The 20,708-nt window shown below is 46.2% G+C and overlaps 1 protein-coding gene across 2 annotated transcripts in view; it reads left to right on the top strand.

The window, feature by feature from the left end:
* Positions 1 to 18,282, top strand: part of CFAP43 (cilia and flagella associated protein 43) — a 922,989-nt gene extending 904,707 nt beyond the window's left edge. For both annotated transcript variants that reach the window (XM_086922745.1, XM_086922746.1), the window contains one exon: positions 16,562 to 18,282. In XM_086922745.1, coding sequence (XP_086778871.1) covers positions 16,562 to 16,734 — 173 coding nt within the window. In that variant the 3' untranslated portion in view covers positions 16,735 to 18,282. The remainder of the gene's footprint in view (positions 1 to 16,561) is intronic.
* The last annotated feature ends 2,426 nt before the right edge of the window (positions 18,283 to 20,708 follow it).

The following is a 20,708-nucleotide window of genomic DNA, read 5'->3' as shown; positions in this document are numbered from 1 at the left end:
GAGAGTGAGGGTTCTTCAGTATCCTCTAAGTCCTCTCAAAAAAGACCGAGGGTGGCTTCTCCGGGCCCTTCGTCACAGCCTCCTCAAAAGAAGACACTAAAGGAGTCTTCAGAGGTCCATTGCAAGGCTCTACCATTGAAGGTGTCCTCTCAGGAAGTTCCCACCTTCAAAAAGCCTACTTCTACTCTGTCGACGATGACATAGTCGACGACTACTTCAGCGACGAGGAAAGCTGTGTCTACAGCCTTAAGTGTGACTTAGTCGATGACGACAGTCACCACGTCGATGGCAACGTCGTCATTCACCTCGTCGACGACAAAGACTCCATCGTCGACGGCAGGTAAGACTGTGTCGTCGACGATAAAGATCAAGTCGAAGCAACCGTCGACGCTGCAATCGCCGATGACTAGGTCGTGGACGACCTCGACGATGAAGACAGCTCCGTCGACGTCCACACCATCGTCGACGAAAGCTTAGTTGACAAAGTCTATACAGTCAACAAGATCTCCACCGGCAGCAGTGTTGACGACGGCTCCGTCGACGATAATACCATTGACTACGACACCCGTCGACGACCACACCGTTGACGGGCTCGTCGATGGTGACAGATCTAAATCTGAGAAACGCAGGTGGCTTGGCTACGAGCCGACCGAGATGGCGGTGTAGTGCGAGGGCTCCGAGGCCGAAACAGCTCTAACTTCATTAATCCGTCTGTCCATCCGGCTTATTTCGCCTTCTAAAGCCTGACCGGAACGCCGGAGCGGGAGGGGCACAGAATGTCCCAGTTCCGGGCGAAATAGAGCGACGCCAGCCGGAGATAGATCGAAGAGGCGAGACGGGCCCTGCCGCATATCCGAACACCGCCCTGCCGCAGCACTGCAACCCGACTGGAAGTGCCCTGTGGTCGGGGTACTACACCGGAAGGTACCGCTGGTCGGCTGCGGACTGTGTTGAAGATCGACTCGAGTGAGAGCGGAGGTGGGCCGGTTCTCTGACAATTACTTGCCCAGCGATGCCATTGCATCTGAGGGTGAGAAATCCGTACTAGTAAAGGAAGAGACCAGGGCGTACTTTGCTGACCGCTGGGAGTCTGAAACTGTACCCGGCTGAGCCTACAGTGATCGGTGGGACTGAGTAATAGTAACACCTAGACAATCAATACTGGCGGGCAATCAGGGGAGTGGAGACTGGTGAATTTGATACTGGGACAGGGGAGGTGATTACACTGCAACACTTCCTCCTCACGTCCGCCATCACCCTGTTCCCCTTGGTGACATACGAGCCCTGAAAGACAACGCCATTTTGGATATCGCCTCCCCACAGCCTAGAACGGCAGTGCTGTCAACACGCTGAGTGACGAAGCCACAGGAGCAAACAGCGAAAAAGACTGCCGATTGAAATGGCGGGAAGGGGACCCAGACACGCTACGGCGCAATCGAAACTGGAGAAGTACGCCTTTGAAAAAGCTGCCGTGCAACATCCGGAGGGCCGCCCGTCCACGGGAAAAAGCCCAGAGGGAGATGGATCCAAAAAAGTGACACTAGAGGACCTAATGAAGACGCTCTCCAGCGTTCAGACAACGGTGGGGTCTATTGCAACGGACAATGGCCTACTGCGGGCTGACCTCCACAAGATGGCGGAGCGTGTGGCACAGGTGGAAGTCGTTACCAAATCCTTAATGGAAGACACCTCGGAACTGCAGCTCACTACGGAGCGACTGGAGGCAGTCGCCAGAAAACTGCAGGAACGCCTAGATGATCAGGAAGGACGCTCACGGAGGAATAACGTCCGAATTCTAGGTATTCCGGAATCGGAAGGCAAGCAAGCGATGGATCTTTATGTGGAGGACTTAATTAAAACGAAACTGCAACCGAAAGGCCTCTCCCATTTCTTTTCTGTTGAGCGAGCACATAGAGTTCCAGGGGGTGCGGCGAAGCCGGGGGCACCGCCGCGACCAGTACTGGCCAGACTTTTTAACTTCCGTGATCGGGATGCCATACTCCAGGCAGCCAGGGTCTCTGAACCTATTAAAATTCTAAACTCCACCATTGCCTTCTTTCCAGACTATACGGCTGAGGTGGCCCGGCGCCGGAAAACCTTCACCGACATTAAAAAAGCTTTGCGGGCCAAAGAGTTACCCTACTCCATGCTTTTTCCGGCAAGACTCAGAATCGTGGACAATCACAAGGCATGGATCTTCGACACCCCGGAGGCGGCAAGAGACTGGCTGGATGGTTGGAGACGAACTGAGGCCCCGCGACGAACTGGTAGGGGTCAAGGCGACCAAAAGACTGCTCAGACGGATCCCCAGGCAGCACAAGGACATAGTCAGGACCTATTTGCTGAATCGGGCCTGGAAGAGGGTGAGCCACCGGAGGAGTGAGCGCCGGACCTAGAGACCCTTGATCGAACTTTATACGACACACTGACTGTGTAATCCTTGGTATCAGGCGGACGAGGCCACACGGAGCTGGTTGTAAGGTCACAGAGCTACTTACCCCTTGCAAGCAAGTACAATGGGTTGGGTTGGGACTATGCGCTCTGCTAAGTTGGGGTGGCGGGCGGTTTCAGGCCCGTGCAGCAGGGAGGCAGGGAGGGGGTTGTTTGGATGTTTTTATTTTTGTTCTTGTAATTTGCGACAAAACACGATATGTTCTGCACAATACGATGGAGACTGGCTTATTGGTAACAGTGCGCGGCAAAGCCCATCCCCTATTGGACTGCACACAACCACGCATGCACTTGAATGTCAGCACAAGTGATGGATACACCTGAAAATCCTACGCCGCATTCCTCTCACACATCGACCTTAACAGTGATGACGTGGAACGTCAGGGGACTGGGAGACAGGGTGAAGAGAGGCCTAGTTCTTAGATATCTGAAGCGCTGCAGGCCAGCAATAGTTCTATTGCAGGAAACACACCTTGTCGGCTCGGCCTCGAAGGCGATGGATAGATGGGGGTATAGGTTCATTGCGCATGCAGATTTCTCCTCCGGCTCTAGAGGAACGGGCGTACTTATTCAAAAGAACTTTCAAATGGTGTGTCAACAGACTAAAATAGACAATCAGGGACACTTTGCAGCAGTGACGATACTATGGGAGGGCCAACTGTACAACTTTGTGTCCGTGTACGTCCCTCCTGGGCTGCATGCCACAGCACACACTGCCCTTGCTACTTTTCTCCTGTCACTGCCGGCAGCGACGCTAGTGTTGGGGGGCGACTTCAATGACGCTCTAGATCATGAGATGGATAGACACCCACTACTACAACGGCACGGGAAGCGGGCGACTAGCTGGATTATTAGATGCCTTGGGTCTGACGGACTGCTGGCGACATAAACATCCCCATGACAAGCAATATACTTATTACTTGGCGACACACCACTGCTTATCACGTATAGATTACATTTTAATGTCCGGAGACGGACTGCATGGCATTGAGGAGGTGGACATCTGCCCCAGGGGAATCTCTGATCACTCTCCGTTGCAACTCACAATCACGACTCATTGCTCCTGTAGAAGCCGTGTTTTTCCTATCCATGCGGGTTACCTTCAGAGCGCCCCTTTGAGGAAGTCCCTTTCCAACACTGCTACACACTACTTTCAGGAGAATTTGGGCATCGTAGGCACCCATAGTACCCTATGGGAGGCATATAAAACGGGTATACGTGGGCAGGCGATTGCATCCATAGCCGCTCATTGGCGGACTCAGAATCAAGAACTCAGCGCCCTTGAGTGTGCTCTTAAAGATGCCATCTCTGATCACGAGACCCACCCGTCCCCGGGAGCCGCTCAAACAGTCCGGCTGCGGCAGGTTGAATGGAGGGCGTATCAAAGGGAAAGGGTGCAGACTACACTTCAGGCCTCCCATCATAGGGTGTATGAGCTGGGTGATAAAGCCGGAAAGATGCTGGCTTGGCTCGACAAAAAAGAAAAAGCAGGCAGGGTCATTGCACAACTGCAATTGCCTGAGGGAAATTTGACCTCGGTCCCTGGAGTTATAGTTGAAGTGCTGGCTGACCACATTGAGACAATTTATGCTCCCCAAGCGTCATACACGACAGATGGAGCCTATGACTACATTAAGGATTTGACAACCCCCTGCCTCTCACCTGAGGCGGCTCTTTTGTTGGAGGCGGACATTACTGTGGAGGAGGTGCGGGAAGCGACCAACGCACTGATGTCCGGCAAGGCCCTGGGACCCAACGGACTCCCAGTGGAACTATACAAGCAAACAGCTTCCAAAACGGCCCCCCATTTACTCAGAACGTTTGTAGACAGCCTAAAAGTAGTAGAACTCCCTAAAGATCAACGCCTGGCCACGATCATACCCAACCATAAACCTGGTAAAGCTCCGGAAGCATGCAGCTCTTACTGTCCCATCTCCTTACTAAACGCCGAGCCAAAGATCCTCGCCAAACTACTATCACAGCGTTTGGCCCCCCACCTTGCCGCCTTGGTACACCCGACCAGTCCGGCTTTATGCCAAATCGTAACACCTCCCATAACCTGCGCCATCTACAGGCGGTGCTAGCTCGTCGGGAATACATACAGGAACCGGCAGTACTTCTCTCCCTTGACGCCACCATGGCGTTTGATACAGTGGAATGGCCTTATCTATTCACGGTGCTCCGTCATATGGGTTTTGGCCCTAAGTTCTGTGCGTGGGTCCGCCTGCTTTATACCGGGCCTCTGGCTCAGATAGCAGCTAATGGTTACATCTCCAGGGACTTCCCGCTTGGACGTGGGACGAGGCAGGGCTGCCCGTTGTCCCCCTTGTTGTTCACGCTAGTCCTTGAGCCGTTGGCGATTTGGGTTCGGTGGGAACCGTCCATCAAAGGTATCAGATGGTCTCCGTCATGGGAGGATAGGATATCTCTCTATGCGGACGACATCCTTCTTTATTTGACTTCCCCTAAAAAAATCGATCCTAGAATTACTTAATGTTTGGGAGAAGTTCGGGAGAGTCTCGGGATATAGAATGAACTGGGCTAAATCAGTCTTATATGTCCTTGCTGGTTGCCCGCCACCACTCCCGGCTGACTGTCTGCTGCGCTACACTGACACCCCCTTCAAATATCTGGGAATCCACGTTTCGTCCAACCCAGACGAGTTCCACGCACTAAATCTGAAACCCCCACTGGAACGATTCAATCGAGACGTAAAGGTGTGGCGGTCCCTCCCTCTCACCCTCCTGGGCAAAGCCGCGTTGTTCAAAATGATGACATTGCCCCGGTTTCTTTACCTCCTTGAGAACACTCCATTCCTGGTCCCCTACTCCTACTTCAAAGCCATCGCAGCAGCAGTCTCTACTTTGCTGTGGGATGGGAAGCCGGCGAGGATTGCACAATGCAAACTGGTGAAAGATTGGTACGATGGGGGCATAGCGCTCCCTAATATTGAACTGTATTACTGGGCTGCCCATCTCAAGCAAATCAATTATTGGCTGCAAGCCCCACAGACTGAACCCGCCTTTATGGCGGACCGGCAGAGTATTGAACCCAGGGGATTGTTAAGAAACCTATATAGTCGTAGCGCCCCAACCGACCTTCTGGGTCCGACCCGTCACACGGTTCAGCTTTGGTACAAGGCACATAGACATCTTCAGTGCGCGAACATTGTTACACAAATGAGACCCCTATGGGACTCTCACAGGCTGGGCTTCATGGGCAATAGTAAAGGGTTTCAGGCATGGGACTCCATAGGTATATCAGTGGTGGGAGACCTCTGGAAAAAAAAAATCTTAGTATATTTCACGTATCTACAAACCAAACACGATATGGCACAGTGAGAATACTATAGGTACATACAGATACGGCATGCGCTTCTGTCAGCCGTCCCGGTGGGAACGAAACTGCAGGAGTCCACCCCTCTAGAAGACAGGCTACTGACAGCACATATGTCCCGCAAAGCGACGTCCTACACATACCGGAAACTGGTCAACAACCTCCCTGACATGCTGACCAAACTACGTTTGTCTTGGGTGGGTGATATTGGTGAACCTGATGACTCGGAATGGCAGGAGGCTCTCTCGTCACCCCGAGAAACTGCAATTCCATCCAGACTTAAGCTGGTTCAGTTAAAGATGCTGCACCACACGTACTACACCAGGACGGTCCTTTACAGAATAGGGAGAGCCTCTCACGAATATTGCCTTCGAGGTTGCGGAGAAAGAGGAACGTTCTTCCATACTGTGGGAATGTAGCCGGGTGGACATGTACTGGGCAGCGGTGATGCGAACCATTTCCCAGACCATGGCTGTCTCCCTGCTGCCCAACCCACGTCGCTGCCTGTTGAACATCTGGGACGCAGAAGACCTGACCCATCGACAGCAGGACTGGGCCATGTTAGGAATGTTGGTAGCGAAACGTAACGTTGCGAGACTGTGGGGTTCCCACGTGCTGCCTACATTGCGAGACTGGTGCAAGGACATGGATGAAGCAATGGTGGCGGAGAAAGCAGTCTTTATTCATCAGGGGTGCCCTGCAAAGTAGGGACAAATCTGGGGGGCCTGGAACAAATTTAGGGGGGACATATGCGAGCCTCCACGTGTTGACCCAGATGAGTGTCTTTCAGATTAGGACCTGGGTCTGAGTTACATGTGTGTCGAAGGGTATCTCCTGTTCTGGTGAACTCCGTCCTACTGAATATTTGCTGTCAGAAGGTGGGGGGTGGGTCAAAGGTTGCACTGCCAATGTTTGCTACGTTGTTTACCTGAACATTGTTTTGTCGCTAGGGAAGAAATGAACGTTATTGATTTGTTTTTCATTTATCGTACGGTTTTGTTACGGGGTTAAAGCAAAAATCATAGACTTAAGCCATATCGTACATTTGTAACGTCTGCATTATGATACAGCATACTCCCATTCGCCGCCGGACCCCCGGGTTGCTGGCTAAACGGCTGTGTAATCCTGATAATATTGCTAAGACTGTATTGCTATCGCGGCCGGCCCAGGAGGTTATAGGCCCTACATTGTGCTATACTGAAAATGTACAATAAAGGTCTTTAAAAAAAAAAAATCTGAAAGCACATATGTGCATCTAAGGATTACAAAAAAGACATTGACGCCGGCCCTAACATCGCCAAGTAGGGTCCAACTACTGCCTCCAGCATGTCTTCTGGAAGAGGAGGATTCAGATGAGGGGGACATGTTTCAAACTGCGACAAGCCCCTCTGAACTTAATGTAAAATATCAAGACAGTTCAGATGAGGAAGACCAGGAACAGGACGAAGAATATCAACCACCTCCTCCACCAATGGTTTGTCTTCCAGCTTCTTTGGTCTCGAACTTGCAGTACCTTATTACGGACTACAAACTGAGATTTCCAACATCTCCTAAACCTCAACCCCCGGCGGTGTCTCCATTACCAAGACCACGGCCTCCACCTTTAAATTTACAGCTGGAACCTGTCACTTTACCGCATCCTCCATCTACTGATGATGAGGAGGAAGATCAGCATGAGGAGGTGGAACTTCAGGACACCCAGTCTAACCATGATGAACGGGACGACTATGTCATTCCCTGTCTTCCTTCTCCAGTGCCTGCACAGGCTGATTAATCACCTGAAGGCATTGGGGGTTCATTAATGTCGTTGAGAGAGCAGCTCAACGTTTTCAAATTCCCATGACTTCTCTTGTATGATTTTAAGGAGCCTTTCAAGAAAGCAGTAAGATCGATACCCTTAATAGAATACTTGTGGGGTCAAGGGGTGAAAATTATGCAAAATCCTTCCTCAGTGCCTCCAGTGTTACCTCGCTTGGATAAAAAATATAGGGTGCCGGATACTGCTCCAGCTTGTTTAATAGGCCGGACTCAGTTATAACACAGGCAGCTTAGAAAAAACCCAAGAACCCTTCTGCCCTGTTAGCAACTCCGCCGGACAAAGACGGCCAAAGGTTGGACAACATCGGAAATCGATTTTCCTCAATGTCTACATTGACAGGTAAAGCGTCCAATGCCCTAGCGCTATTGGGGTGATACAATAGACAGTTATGGACAGACATAGCTCCATATCTGGCGGCCTTGCCTGAGGACTCAAAAGAAGAGACAAAGAAAATATTACTGGAAGGTGAGAGCTCAGCACCAGAAATAATAGACTGCGCGATGGATATCGCGTCAACGGGGTTTCGTCAGCTGGCTGGCGCAGCTGCATTGAGAAGACAAGGTTGGTTAAAGGCGACTTCTTTTCGTCCTGAAATACAGACGAAGGTTTTGGATATGCCCTATGATGGCCAGTTTCTCTTAGGACCACAAATTGATGAGGCTCTAAAGAGTATAAAGAAAAGATACGGATACAGCCAGAGCATTGGGAACTCTCCAATTCAAAATTCCGTCCTTTCGTGGATCAAGGGGGAGAGGGCAGTCCTCCTAAAGAGGGGATTACCAATATCGGTCGTCATACTCTTCTGGTTAGCAACATCGACCACAATATCAACAACGCCAGCAGCAATCGTCTTATGGAAAATCATCCTTTTGTGGTAAAGGTCAACAAAAAGGCAACAATCGTTGGCAATGACCCTTCACTTCAGCCAGTCTCCAGTTTAACTCCACCCTCAAAAATTGGAGGAAGAATTTCCAATTTTCTGACAAATTGGAAGCAAATTACGATGGACCGTTGGGTTCTACAATTAGTTCAATTCGGCCATTCACTAGAATTTCTTCACATCCCTCCACAAACCCCTCCCCGACCTATGCTTCACAAAAATCTATGTATACTTCTGCGGGAGATTTCTCTTATGCTCCAGAAAGGGGCGATAGAAAGAGTTCCTCTGTCTCAACGGGGGCAAGGATTTTACTCCCGCTTCTTCCTGATACAGAAAAAGGAAAATAAATGGAGACCAATTTTAGACCTCTGAGCCCTCAACAAATTCCTAAAAAAGCAGTTGTTTTGTATGGTGACAATCCAGGAGGTTTTACAACTGCTAGATGTGGAAGATTACATGGTATCCCTGGATCTTCAGGATGCTTACTTTCATATCCCTATTCAAAGGAATCACAAAAAGTTCCAAAGGTTTGCAGTAGCAGTCAGACACTTTCAATTTCGCGTCTTGCCTTTCAGGCACCTCGCATCTTTATGAAGTGCCGCTCTCCAGTGGCAGCATATCTCAGACAGCATCACCATCAGGTTTTTCCATATGTGGACGATTGGCTGATCAAGGCACCAACCTTGGAAGACGCGTCCAGGTCTTCCAACGCTTGTCTACAACTTTTCAAACGTTTGGGACTCACACTCAATCGGGACAAATCAGTCCTTATACCTTCTCAACGTATAAATTTCCTAGGTGCTACCCTCGACACAAAACAAAAGAAGGCATTCCTGTCACAGGAAAGAAAGGACAAGCTCTTGGCACTGGCCATTCTCGTAGTCTCCAAGAGAACCTTGACGGTTTGCCTATTCAAATCCCTGCTCGGAATGATGTCATCATGTATCTTGCTGGTTCCACACTGCCGCCTTCGAATGCGCCCTCTCAGCACAATGGGTCCAATGAACAGGTTCATTCGACGATCTCATAAGAATGACCCCTCGGATGGTCAAGGCTCTGCAATGGTGGATTTCTCCTCAGAACCTTTCTCTAGGCTTGCCCTTCTTGCTTCCAGATTCACCGCATATCATCCCAACAGACGCCTCGCTGGGAGGCTGGGGAGCTTACCTTCAGGAACTGCAGATAAGCGGAAAGTGGTCCCCCTTCGAAAAAGGATTTCACATAAATCTCCTCGAACTACGGGCGGTCTTCCTCGCCCTTCAAGCTTTTCTCCCAAGAACCAAAAATTCTCTGGTGCTTGTACGTACAGACAATACCACGACAATGCACTATCTCAACAAGCAAGGAGGAACTCGCTCTCTTACACTCTCTTGCGAGTCGCAAATAATCTGGAACTGGTTGGTCCTGCACAATATCTCCCTTCGGGCGGAGTATGTCCCAGGCATGGACAATGTTCTAGCCGATTTAATAAGCAGACAACACTCAACGTCTCACAAGTGGGAATTGGATCAGATATTCTCACAATGGGGCACTCCTCTAATCGATCTGTTCGCTACAAAACACAATGCCAAATGCCAACACTTAGCAAGCTGGCATCCCTAGAAGGGATCTCTAGGGAACGCATTTTCGAGCGTATGGTGCAACGTCTTTGCATACGCTTTTTCACCGTTTCCGGTGATTCCCAGAGTCCTCAGGAAATTAAAAGCGGAACCTTGCACGCTCATTCTCATAGCCCCAGCTTGGCCACGCCAACATTAGTTCAAAGAGCTTCACCTTCTTTCTCTGGAACCGCCAATACGGTTGAGGCAGTTCCCTTCTCTCCTCACGATGAACAGCCACGAAGTCCAGCATCTGAATCTGGCATCTCTCAGGTTATCCGCCTGGCTCCTGAGTTCAAAGAATTTCAGAATCTAGATATTCCGCCGGATTGTAGGGCCATTCTGGCTCAGGCAAGAGCGGACAGTACCAACAAGACATACTCTTTAAAATGGAAGAGGTTTTGCATTTGGTGTAAAACTCAGAAAATACATCCCTTTTCTTCTTCTCCAGTGCAAATATTACCTTCTCCATTTGGCAAATTCAGGCCTCGCTCTTGCCTCCATCAGAGTTCACCTGGCGGCAATATCCCGTTACAGAAGATCTTCTTCTGGACCTTCTCTCGGGTCTCACAGATTGATCAAACAATTTCTTAAAGGCCTCTTCAGGACTATTCCTCCTGTGAAGACTTTACCTCTTACTTGGCAGCTTAACATAGTCCTTAATCAACTCATGAAACATCCCTTTGAGCCAATACACAGGACTGATCTTAAGTACCTCTCTTGGAAAACGGCACTCCTTCTCGCACTTACTTCAACAAGACGAGTATGTGACCTCCAGGCTTTCTCAATTCAGGAGCCTTTTCTACAGTTCAAACAGGATAGAGTTATATTACGAACAAACCCAAAATTCGTACCAAAGGTCCCGTTGGACTTCCATCTCAACAAACCTATAGTCTTACGCTCTTTCTTTCCAAACCCCCACACCGCAGCAGAGAGGACTCTACATTCTCTGGATCTCAAGCGCTGCCTAAAGATTTATATTGAGAAGACGAAAACCTTCCGTAAATCCAACCAGCTCTTTGTGGCCTACAGTAGACCTAGAAAAGGCCTTCCACTCACTAAGCAAAGTATTTCTCGCTTGATCTCTGCAGCAATTTCATTCTGTCACGAGCAGGCGGGGCAACCCCTGCAATCTAAAGTAAGGACACATTCCACTAGGGCGATGTCTACATCCATGGCGCTCTTCTCAGGAGTTCCTATAATAGACATTTGCAGAGCGTCAACGTGGAAGACGCCGCATACATTCACCAAGCATTACTGCCTGGATACAGAACTTATGAAGGATGCTGCAGTGGGACAAGCAGTACTTAGTCATCTATTTCAATAGAGGTGAGCCTTCTTTTCATCCCACCATCCTTTTTTTCATATGCGCACATTTCTCTATTGTATTTTCTGATGGTATCTGTACTTACATTCTGATGTTTTCTATTTGTCACTTTGATATGTTATTATCTGGTGAATTTGCATCTACTGTACCATCCGAAATGTGCTTATCATTGCTTGCTACTCTGATTCAGCCATGTGAATCTATGAAAGATACCCTAATACTGGCTAAGAAATGTGTTACTTACCTGTAACTGCAGTTATCCAGTATTGGTATCTTTCATAGCTTCACATGCAACCCTCCCGCCTCCCCTGGAAGGGCTCATCTAGTTCTCCCAGTAATACGCCTATTTAGCACGGTGCTTACGAAGATCTGAGGAGCAGGAGCTCCTTCCAGGAGGGTTCTAGAGGGAGGTGATAGCTGATTGGCTCTTCTCTAGAGTTTGGTCCTTTTTACAAAAGGACATGATATTTTACTAATGTGAGGCCCTTGGGCCTGTTACTCTTTATGTCTATGGGACATTACTTTATTTATGTACCGGGGACTCCCATCCCGACGACGGGGAATGATTCAGGCATGTTAATCTATGAAAGATACCAATACTGGATAACTGCAGTTACAGGTAAGTAACGCATTTCTAATGCAAGTTTAGTCATACTGTGGTTGAAATAAAGCCCCTTTCAAAACAGTGTCGTAAAGAGCTGGCAGTAGAAAGCACAGGCTTAGTGGGATGGGAGTGTTTGGAACTAATCCTAAACAAAGGACTTGGCTAAGGGGAAAGAGGGATAAAGGAGGAGGGCTATGTGTGGCTTATGTCACACTGACGCCGCTAATCTGTTTCCTGCTGACACTTGTAACAACAGCATTCTAATGTACCTGCGGGGAAGCGGCGGTGGACGCCATTACGTCCTTAGACATTAAGGCCATAGGCACTTCTTAACACAAGCAATGGCAAAGCCAATAGGTCTCGGCAATCCGAGAGCTATTTGTGTTGGCAATGTAAATGCATTTGTGTACGGCTCTGGGGCTGTTTTTTATCGATATACGCAAATCCATTAACATTGCTTACGCCTATAGCACTCGGATTGCAGAGATCTATTGGGTTTGTCAATATTTATCAGTTTAAGTCTGAGTAAACGTGCTCAGGTTGTCGACGAAAGTAAGAAAAAAAAAGAGCAGGTTCCTGGTTCCTAACAAAGGCACCCGCAGTGACGTAGCCCTGGTATGAAAACTGCCTTAGTTTGATGTTCTAGGACAGTGTTTCCCAAACTGGGGTCCGTGACACATTCCCTGGGGGTCCGTAGGAAAGTTTCTTGTATAATTAGCAGCTTTCAAGCAACAATAAAAGTGCCAGATCATGCCAGTGATTAATGTACCTGCTGGAGCATGAGGAGAGTTTTGTTCAGTGGCAGCTTTGACTTAACTAATGTAGCACAGAGGGTTAATGTGCCTACTGCAAAGAACGTGTAACATGCATTTTAAACACAGTATTTTATGTGCACAGGTTCGTGGTTACTGCTTTTGTCACAAAGATTCTTTTGTTACTGTTCACTTCACAAGTGACAATTGTAATGTAGCAGAGGGACCTATAAACTGTCACCTAAGAGCTGCTTGCAAACTGCATGGTACCAGTTAGTAACTTATGTTTTTCCCCAGTTATTCATTATCCTGATGCTGCTAAAAAGGTTTATTTGGGTGGAAATACATTTTTAATGTTTAAGTCAGTGCTAGCGACAGTGTTATGTTCTGAATCCTGTGTTTGTGCTTTTCCAGACCAAGCACTCTTTAAACATTTTATATACACACTGATTTACATGTATGATTCAATGTCTCTATATGTGTGTGATGTAAAGTGCTCTGGCATCCTACAATGGTGTGAGAGATGCTACAAAACAAATGAAAATGCATGTGACAGAGGGGCTATTACTTCAATATAGAATACTTAGGGCCAGATGTATGATCCGTTTTTATATGTGCGAATGGGTTCGCAATCCCGTTTGCGCATGCAAAAACCTATTGTGCCATGTACATTGTCTATTTCGCGAGTCGCAATTCGTTTGCGACTCGCTAAATACATTTTGCAACTTACTATTTGGAAGGGGCATTTCCTTCTAAATAGCGAGTCTCAAAACCATGTCCAAATGTTTTGCGATCGCAAAACATTCGCAATTACCACCTACTTCAAGTAGATGGGAATGCATTTGCAAATGGGAAGGGGTCCTCAGGGGACCCCTTCCCCTTTGCAAATGCATCCTAAATTATTTTTGAAGTGCAGGCAGTGGTCCGAGGGACCTCTGCCTGCCCTTAGAAAATGAAACGAAAATGTTTAATTTCCTTTTTCTTTAAATGCATGGTAAATGGGCTACATTTTCTTTTTAAAACTGCTTTATTTAAAAGCAGTCCCAGACATGGTGGCCTGCAGAGCCCAGCAGGCCACAATACCTTGGAGGTCTGGCATCACCAATGGGCTCGCAAATTGCGAGAGGCTCATTAATATTATTGAACCTCGCAATTTGCGACCCCATTGGGAATCCCAAACAGTGTTAAACACACTGTTGTACATTTCATTTAGCGACTCGCAATTTGCCACTTGCCATGTGTCGCCAATTACGAGGCGCTAAATGAAATGGTCGCACATCTGGCCCCAAAATCCTTAGTACTTTGAGTATTTGTTTTGTATGCACACATGTGTATTTTTTTCGAATTACTGTTTTAATATTTGAAATATTTGAAATTTAACTCATACTAATTGCTTGGGTGTCCCCGGCTTCCTCTGGTGACTCAATGGGGGTCCTCAGGAGTCAAAAGTTTGGGAACCACTGTTCTAGGAGATTGCAGCAAGTTTATATGCACAAAAACAACATGGAGGCGTAGAGGATTAAAGAAACCTGAGCCGGGCTTTATCTCTGGAAACCTATGATCTTTTACACAACGGCAAGGGCCAGATAAAGAGTGAGTTCAATACACTCTTTTAAAATCTCCACTGCAAATCTTGCTTCCTCGGAAAGCAAATGCCATGTTCTGACTCTGAAAATGGATGACTGTGAAACACAAGTATAAGAAGCAAACTTTATGTAGTGCATTTCACAAAAAAAAAGCGAGACCTATTGGCTATGCCAATGCTTGTTTAACTTTAAGATTCCTTATTGCACAAGAGCACACAGTATACCCATTGCTTAGAGAAGTGCATGAGTCCGAGAGGGCAGATGGGAGTGGTGGGGGTGCACGTGGGCACAAGAAACAGATGTGGGTGGGTGGGTGTAAGGGAGTAGAAACAGACAAGGGGTGCGTTATGGGAAGCAAGCAATGAAGGGAAAAGCAGTGACACGGGTCGGGGGGGGTCTATGGACAGGGGCATTTAGGTAATCTGTATAATCTGTAGCAAATCCTACCCTTTACATCAGGGGTCTCCAAACCGGTCCTGGAGGGCCGGATCCATGCCAGATTTTTAAAATAACGACATGTATCTCAATGGGGATATCCAAAAAATCTGCCATGGATCCGGCCCTTCAGGACCGGTTTGGAGACCCCTGCTTTACATTCATGTTTGTAAAAAATGTGCAGTAATAAAACTTGCAATGGAAAACACTAAACAAAAAGCCTCACAACTAAATACGTAATTTAATTTTGTTAGCATAGCCACAAAACACATTAACCAGTGCTATCTCTGCTCGGTTGTGAACACAACTGCATGAAGACATCACTTGCGTTTCATTGGAGGCAAGTGCGATCAGAAAGCACGTAGAAAGAAGCCTGCCAAAGGGAAGACATGATATCATTCTAAGCGGGTTAGGACGTGGGATGCCACACACAAAAGAATATTTCAACTTTGAAAATTAGCATATCGCATACTGTGCTGCAATCTGGCGCCATGGAGGCCTCGACAACAATGGGTTTAGATAACGTTGAACCCATAACTAAACTGTGGAAATCAGTGAATTCCTTCCGGCTGCTTAAAGACTTTGGAAGGCGTTGATCTAAAAGTTTGGTGCCTGGCTGCCTTTGATCTTAAGAGTTACATTGTGCAATAGTGTCAGCATTTTACGTCACCTAAACAAAATCCAAAATGACATACTTATTACTTATGAGGGAGAAAACACTTTTGTTGAAGGCTAATCACTTCAGAGATGTGTTTCAGTAAAAAATGATCTAATACATGAAGTCAATGTTTAGTTATGCTGTGCTCTTAAAAACAGTACAGGGTGTGTGTGATCACTTTCGCGGCCGCTTTGATGTTCTCAGTGGCCGCGCGGCTCACTGAGAACATCAAAGAGGCCCCGAAAGAGATCAGCAGGCTGACAAATGGTGCCCGCGCACATGCACTGTACCTGATCTGCCTGCAGCCTTTGGGAGCACTTTCAGAAGCCCCATTAAATATCTCGCAAAGCATTGCTTAAGCGATAGCTAGGCGAGACCTAAAAACCAAGGGGCATATTATCAAGAAACTGAGTTAAAGATTATCGCTGCTTTAGCCCATGTTCTGTTGTGAACATGGGCTTCTACTGGAATTGTCGACAGCATATCATCAAGCCCATTATCGCCACTTTAGCTGGAGTGTCCTGCCACTAAAGCGGCGATAATCTTAACTCCGTTCTTGATAATATGCCCCCAATTTATTTAACTGTCTTGACAATCAGAATTGGCCAAAGTAACATTTGGAAAGGCAGAAATGGCTGAACATGATAGGGAAGTTGCTGTTCACAATGGTGGAGTTGTACCAGAATCATCATGAACAATGGCTCTAAATGAAACGTATGTGCTATGGGCAATCTTTGCTACAGAGAGGAAGGACTGTCTAGATTTAGAGTGCAAGCATTCCCATTACTACCACCATGGCCCGACGCACAAGTTTGAATGGATATTTGCCATACTTCACCTATTCAGCTGCAATTTCTTTTGCTCACAGACTGCCAACTCAAATGAGAACCAACCTCGAGTTCAAAGAAAACACAGAGTATGTGGCAACCATGAGACCGTTCTATTATTATCCCCACATATTCCATTTTGTTATGTATCTCCAAAGATCCATCAATGTTCCACTGAAATCAGCTGCTCGCTAAAATGAAGAAGACATTTATAATGTAGACCTTAGGTTTTAATGAACTGTGTATTCCTCTATAATTAACAGGCCTGTTTTCCTTTTCCTCAAATAGGTGTGGAGCAAACTGCTGCAAGAAATGCCCAGGAACGATACCAAGAAATTGTGCAGAGGCGAAAATTAGTGGATCTGGCTAAGTCACAGGCTCAAGAAATCAATGCTCTTCGGGCAGAAGTTGAAAGACTTAGGATGAAAACCTTTCCGGCTCTTGTCCAAATGGAATACTAAGCACGTATATAAACATTACTGCTCACTTCAAACTGAAGCTGGCTGTAAATATAATAATGCATTCGAGCTCTCTCTAATTCTGTCTCCCTCATGTGAGACTTGTACCTTTCTTCCTGTGCAACTTAAAAAAAAAAAGAATAAACTTCAATTGATAACAATATAGCCTCAAACAACTCCCTCAGAAAAAAGCAGATGAAGATTCTAATGTGTTCAGTAGCCACAGTATATGTGTCACCCCATAATATTGTACCCTGCAAATGCATTCTTTTGATCAATCAGATTTTAAAGTAATACCCCCAAAGCACTTTCAGTAGTTATTGGGTCCCTGCCATTTTTCACTTTCTCACATTTCTTCTCATCAGTTACATGAAGCATTGGTTTATAGGCGTGCACAGAATACTAATACATCCAACGCCATAAGAGATGGCCCAATAACTTGACCATTTGGAGCAAAGTTCTCTGTGTAGCCTGCGGATCCCTACTAAGAGTAATGCCAAAGTAGGCTGTGCATGTCATCCTCTTGAAGATGATAAATCAAATGCTCTCGATTGTCAATCTTGTACTGAAAAGGTAAATTCATGCTGAAAACATACTCAAATCTCAGTTGGTTCAGGCCCATTTGTCCCTCAGACTCTACAAAAGAACATAAAAAAGTATTATGGAAAGTTGAGAATCCCGCCACCAATCCACAGAAGGGACCAGTAGCCTTCACTGACAGTTGTTTAGGTTTACTTATACCAAAAGTAGAGGAAATCTACCTTTACTGCATGGTCATCCCTGATTGTATGCCTTTTTCTGGGCCCTATTTTTGCTGGTGTTAGGACTTTGCTTTTTTCTGTGTATAGGTTAAGCTCGATTCTCCATGAACAGACAGACGTAGGTATAATTGAAATCCTTACCTTGTGTCTCTGCTCATTCAAAATCTAATTTCAAAGTAGATTTTTGATACCTTTTGTAAAAAAGTAACTTTATAAATGTACTTTTGCTGCCTGAACGTCAAATGGCTTACAACCACTTTTGCCACTCAACCCCCTTCTAGAGGCCCAGTACACATACATTCATGTCTGGAGTTAACTACCCTGCTCTCTACAGGACTAAGGCTTGGCCTCAAGGCCCGGTAAATCCTATTGGTAGATTTTGAGAGCCAAAAACATGAGTAACTTTTAAGGTAATACCTTGTAATCGGGCAAGGCAGCAAATCTAGCCTGGCAGCAAATCTAGCCTAGCAGCAAAGCAACCTAGGCAACTATGAATCCAGATCTGCCCTGCTCTGAGCTTTTGGCACAAAATTCAATGGCTTCAGCCAGAGCGCGATGATGACATAACAGACGTATCATTTCGGCATGCGTTGTGTGTCTGATCTCCTCTCCATTACTGTTAGCCTGAAATTGTGTCTAGGTCACAGTCCGCTGCAAACTCAGACTTAACATTGGTGCTTCAGTTTTTGTATGTGCTTTTGACCTCAAATCTTTCACATCTTTGGTTCCCCGTCTGTGAATGTTATCGTTTTCCTGTATTTTTACTTATTAATAAAAATCCTCTATTTTAGTGCATTGGATTGGGAATTTCATTTTGTTGTTTTTATTTTACATTGACATTGTTTGCTGTGCGTGAATTTAAAACACATTTCTCTGTGGAACTACCTGCTGCTTGTGCCATAGCTATCAGGCATTGAACAGAGATTCTCTGGCAACTGTTTTAGCCCAACCAGATTGTATGCATTTTATTTATTTATTTTAAAAGTTTTATATAGCGTTAGCTTGACCCTTAGGTATCAGAGCGTTTTACATACACACTGTAAAAAATAGAAGGATATTACATTACAAATGTAGGCCGGCATTAAGTTGGCAGGGCCAAATGAATAACCGTGTTCCTGATAAAAGGTTTGCCATAATGTCAGCAGGCTTGGTCGATACCCATTCCCTATCACCAACTTCTGGCAACTCTGACAACACTTCCTGCTTAAAGATATCGTTCATCCTTAAACTTTACCTTCCATCCGCCTTACATAGTCGTGCACAGCCACAATGATATGGCCCGAAATTGTGATGGATTGTCTAGTTGATAATCTCAAACTTCATGTCTATCAGAGAGATGCGGCTTAAGGAACACTAAACAATCAACTTTGCACTGACAGAATAATTAAACTGACAAATATGTATAGAGGATCCTAGGCTATTTTTGCATACAGAACAGTATGGTCAACCATCACCACAGGGAAATCTGGCGGTCAAATGAAACCCAACCACACACGGCTCAAAAAATGACGAGAAATAACTATGGAGCGTCACGAAATGATGCAATACCGCAAATGTATGTGTGCTTTACTACTCCTGATACAGAACGGTCCACAACACAACAGAAAGTATCTGTCAGAGTATCGCAGGTATAGTCAGTACAGCTTTCTCTACATATCCTACAACACAGTCCCATCAGACTAGACAGACCATCAGGCACACATGCAATCCAGCTCAGATGCACACTCACCACAGCACACGAAACTAAAAGAGCATAGACTCCCACAAACAAATGAAGAAACTATACAAATTCGCATCTACCACACACAGCATATTAAATAGACCACATGAGGGACGGCTGTACAAACACATCCAATACAGCACACGTTCAAAATGTTCTTTTTTTTTGTCGCTCTCAGAATCCCCAACCCCTAAGGTGCCATCCACATCAATTAACATAGCACACAAGGGCATATTTACTAGCAAGGTGGTGAAGCGTTCAGCCAAGAAGGCGAACAACACACTCCATCACTTTAGAAACACAGGGCTGCACCATATTTACAAGAACGTGGTGCAGCCCTTCGTTTCCCACTGCGCTGGAGCTAAATTTAGTTGCCTAGCGCCAACACAGGCACCCTTACATCGTAATGCAAGGATGCTTATATTAAGTGATTGTTTATGTGCAGGGACGTGTCCCTTCCTGCACATAAACAATCCTTAAATGGTGTTTTGTAACCTTTATGTGTGCTGCTCAATGCAGCACACATATAAGTTGCAAAACGTCATTAAGTCGAGCCTGGGTAGCGTATGTGCTGCACTGCGAGGGTTGCTGTATTCAAGTATGGACTTGAAGCTCTGCCCATATTTTTCATTGGCTTGCGTCATTGTCCTTTAGTAAATGCTGCCTTCCCATTCATTAATAGGCTTGTTAGTCCCTCCTTAGTACTGCCCTGTCTTCATTTGTAAACTCCCATGAGGACTGGCCCTTTTACTTCTGTTGTTACATCGTATGTCTTATTTAGTCTGTAAGCACTATTTTCTTTAATGAGTTTCTCCTACTGTAGGCATGACATGCTTTCCTGCAACATTCAGCACGCCATGCGCACTTTCAATTTCCAAGCAGCCCAGGACAATGGCGGCTGCTTCTCTGAAATGAAATAGGTCTCAAATATACAAGAGTTTGAGCTATTGGCATTGTAAATGACAATGCCTTTTATTTATATGTTAATTATCAAAACAGATAAATAAAAAGCATTGTCATTTACAATGCCAATAGCTCAAATTCTAGCAAATGCGAGACCTATTGCATTGCAAATGCTTATTTTTTTTAAATGATTGTTTACTTGCAGGAAGGGACATCTTCCTGCACATAATCATTGGCGTTTTGCTGTTTCCACATGTGCAGCACAACGCAACAAACATGGAAACAGCAAAAACGAGGAGAAATTAAACATTTCTCCTAGTTCAGGCAGCGTAAGACCAGGTTTTCCCTTGTCTTCATTTTGGTGCTGCCCCATATTTACACCACCCTTGTAAATATGGGGCAGTGTCAAAATCAATGTGTGTTGCAGTGAAATGCCCCAAGCAACACCCATTTCCCTCCCCTTTCACCTAAGTATAGCGTGAAAAGGTGCCTTATTTACAAGTCCGGGTTAAGTCACGTTACGCGGCTTAAAGCTGCCTTGTAAATAAGGCGAAGCTCCTATCGTGAAAAGTGACGTTGTGGTGGCAATAGGG

The sequence above is a fragment of the Lissotriton vulgaris genome, chromosome 5, assembly GCF_964263255.1.
Source record: "Lissotriton vulgaris chromosome 5, aLisVul1.2, whole genome shotgun sequence".
NCBI classification, from domain to species: domain Eukaryota; kingdom Metazoa; phylum Chordata; class Amphibia; order Caudata; family Salamandridae; genus Lissotriton; species Lissotriton vulgaris.
The sequence above is the reverse complement of the archived record's forward strand: the minus strand, read 5'-3'. Positions and strand labels throughout refer to the sequence as shown.